Consider the following 2,196-nt stretch of genomic DNA (forward strand, 5'->3'; position numbering starts at 1 on the left):
ACACACGCAAGCTCAATACGGTGCTCAGTTTAGTTTCGGTTTTGAAAAGCGAACGAAATTGTTTTTGTTTTTTTTGGCGCAGGCTTGGCGCAGATTACCTATATTTTGGCAAAATGTAGCAGGATGTAGCGGGGTTACCCACTTGGCGCAGTTTGGCGCGATTGGCGCAGCAATCACATCACTGGGTTATCTGGACATACCGCGCTTTCGCGTCCGTAACATTTATCGCGCCCAGAAAAAGTTCGCCAGTCTCTTTTGTACGGATGACACTTGTACCTTTCTTGGAGACGACGCCGACTCCTTCCTGCAGGCCCGGCTGAAATGTCCCTTGCTGTGGGAATTGAAGCACTTCTGTGCCCTTGCAGGACACACCGAACTTGGATGCTGGTCGCCTCCACAGAACGAACACTGCTTGTCCCGATGTGATTTTTCCGACCCGTAGACTTTTCTTCGAGGTGCATCCCGGCGTCGGCTCACGGCGTCTACGTTCAGGTCCTCTTTCGTCGAAGAACAGGCCGGTTGACCGTGCTCTCCTGAACGAAGTTCTCGCTTCTGCTGGTGCACCACTTCCTCGAGGCGTGCCTTGGCTAACGCCGATGACAAGGTCAGCTTGGCGTACATTTGCAGGTTTTCGGAAAGCTTGTCGTCATGGAGCCCCACGACAAACCGGCCCCGGATCATGCGTTGTTTCATCTCACCGAATTCGCAGCGGTCTGCGAGGACGTGCAGTGCCGTAACGTACTGGTCCACAGACTCTCCTGGCTTCTGTAACCTTCGGTGAAAACACCCACTTTCATACACGACGTTTCGTTCCTTGACGAAGTGCTCGTCGAACTTTCGCTTGACGAGGTCGAAGTCCTTTGCCTCTTCTGCCGAAAGGTCGAACGTGGCAAAAATTTCCCTTGCTTGCCGGCCCATTGTGTACAATAGCGTGCGGACTTGTGCCTCGCCGGTTCTTTCGTTTATGCCTGTGGCAAAGCGGTAATCGTCGAAATGTTCTATCCTCGCCGGCCACTCTGTTGTGTTGTCGAAGTCCAGCTGTGGTGGCTGTTGAAGTCCAAACGTTCCCGTAGGTGCCGGTGGTGTTTCGTTCGCCATAGTCTTTTACGCTGGAATGGAATGGAATGGGAGAGAGAGAAGGGCCCCGTCACTGGAATGGGAGAGAGGGAAAGGGCCCCGCCCCACTGCTCTGTGATTGGTGGGATTGGGGTAGGCCCCGCCCTGCTGCGATGTGATTGGTCGGATCGGGCCCCGCCCACAGGGCAACGCCCCTAGCAACGGGCAACGCCCCTAGCAACGGTTTGTTTACAAGTTGGCCTAACTGGTACACTTTTACTACTACTCCCGGTATATATAAACAGTAAATGTAAAAATAAAAATATTAGCCTTTCAATGTCACTACGCTGGTCCCAAAATTGATAACTAAAACAACATATATTAAGTATGTAGCAATGCAGTTGTATTTAATTTCTTTCTGCAATCTCCTTTTTTTTACCATAACGAGATTTAACTAATTCCTTGTCTGTTTACGGCGGCAGTGGGAGCGGTCTGGTTACGGATATAAAATAGGTGACTTTTTATGGCTCCGTCTGATGTCAGGAGCAGTGTGCCCTTTTCCTGAAGATTGAGTTTTTCATGCTTAAAGGTCCATGGATGCTGATATTTATTGAACAAGGCTTTTTAGGACTGTGCCGCGGGAAGCTGTGTTTCAAGACACTGAATTAGATACTTTTACAGAGCAAAAGCGACTTAAGTAGCAGCCTTGTGCTAGTGTGCCAAAAAGGCAACGTCCTCCGAAGGCAACATGCGCTCTTGCCACAAAAGAGTCCTCATCAGTTGGGGAGTTTTATTTTCCGCAGTGACACAAATGTGCTGTATCCTCTTGTTTTACACAATGTGCGTTTAGTGCTGAAAAAAAAAGATAGAGAATTCATAATCCCACACAAAGCAAACACCCAGATTAATGACGGCGGTTGTAGCATTACAAGAGACGAACTGCCTTTGGTGTTACAATGGCTTAAAATGTTCTATAATTCTGATCGTAGTCATCCGAGCATATATTGAATACTGGCTCCACGGCTTCGGGGGTGCGTTGGTTCATGCCGTCGATATATGTGGCCTGCAGCAAACGTGCTCAGCCACAATGTTTGAATTACCAAAACGGTGCATCTCCGAGGCAATGCAGGCGTTAGCCGC

General features: G+C 49.4%; 1 protein-coding gene across 1 annotated transcript; it reads right to left on the reverse strand.

Annotated features, from left to right (window-relative positions):
- Window positions 1-309: 309 nt before the first annotated feature.
- On the reverse strand, window positions 310-804 carry LOC121837383 (the record flags this gene model as incomplete). The annotated part of the gene is made up of 1 exon (XM_042293001.1): window positions 310-804. A coding segment is annotated over one exon (495 nt), but the record flags the coding sequence as incomplete, so codon positions are not given.
- Window positions 805-2,196: the final 1,392 nt, after the last annotated feature.

Source organism: Ixodes scapularis, unplaced genomic scaffold (assembly GCF_016920785.2).
Source record: "Ixodes scapularis isolate PalLabHiFi unplaced genomic scaffold, ASM1692078v2 PGA_scaffold3__209_contigs__length_174095766, whole genome shotgun sequence".
In the NCBI taxonomy this organism is placed as follows: Eukaryota; Metazoa; Arthropoda; class Arachnida; order Ixodida; family Ixodidae; genus Ixodes; species Ixodes scapularis.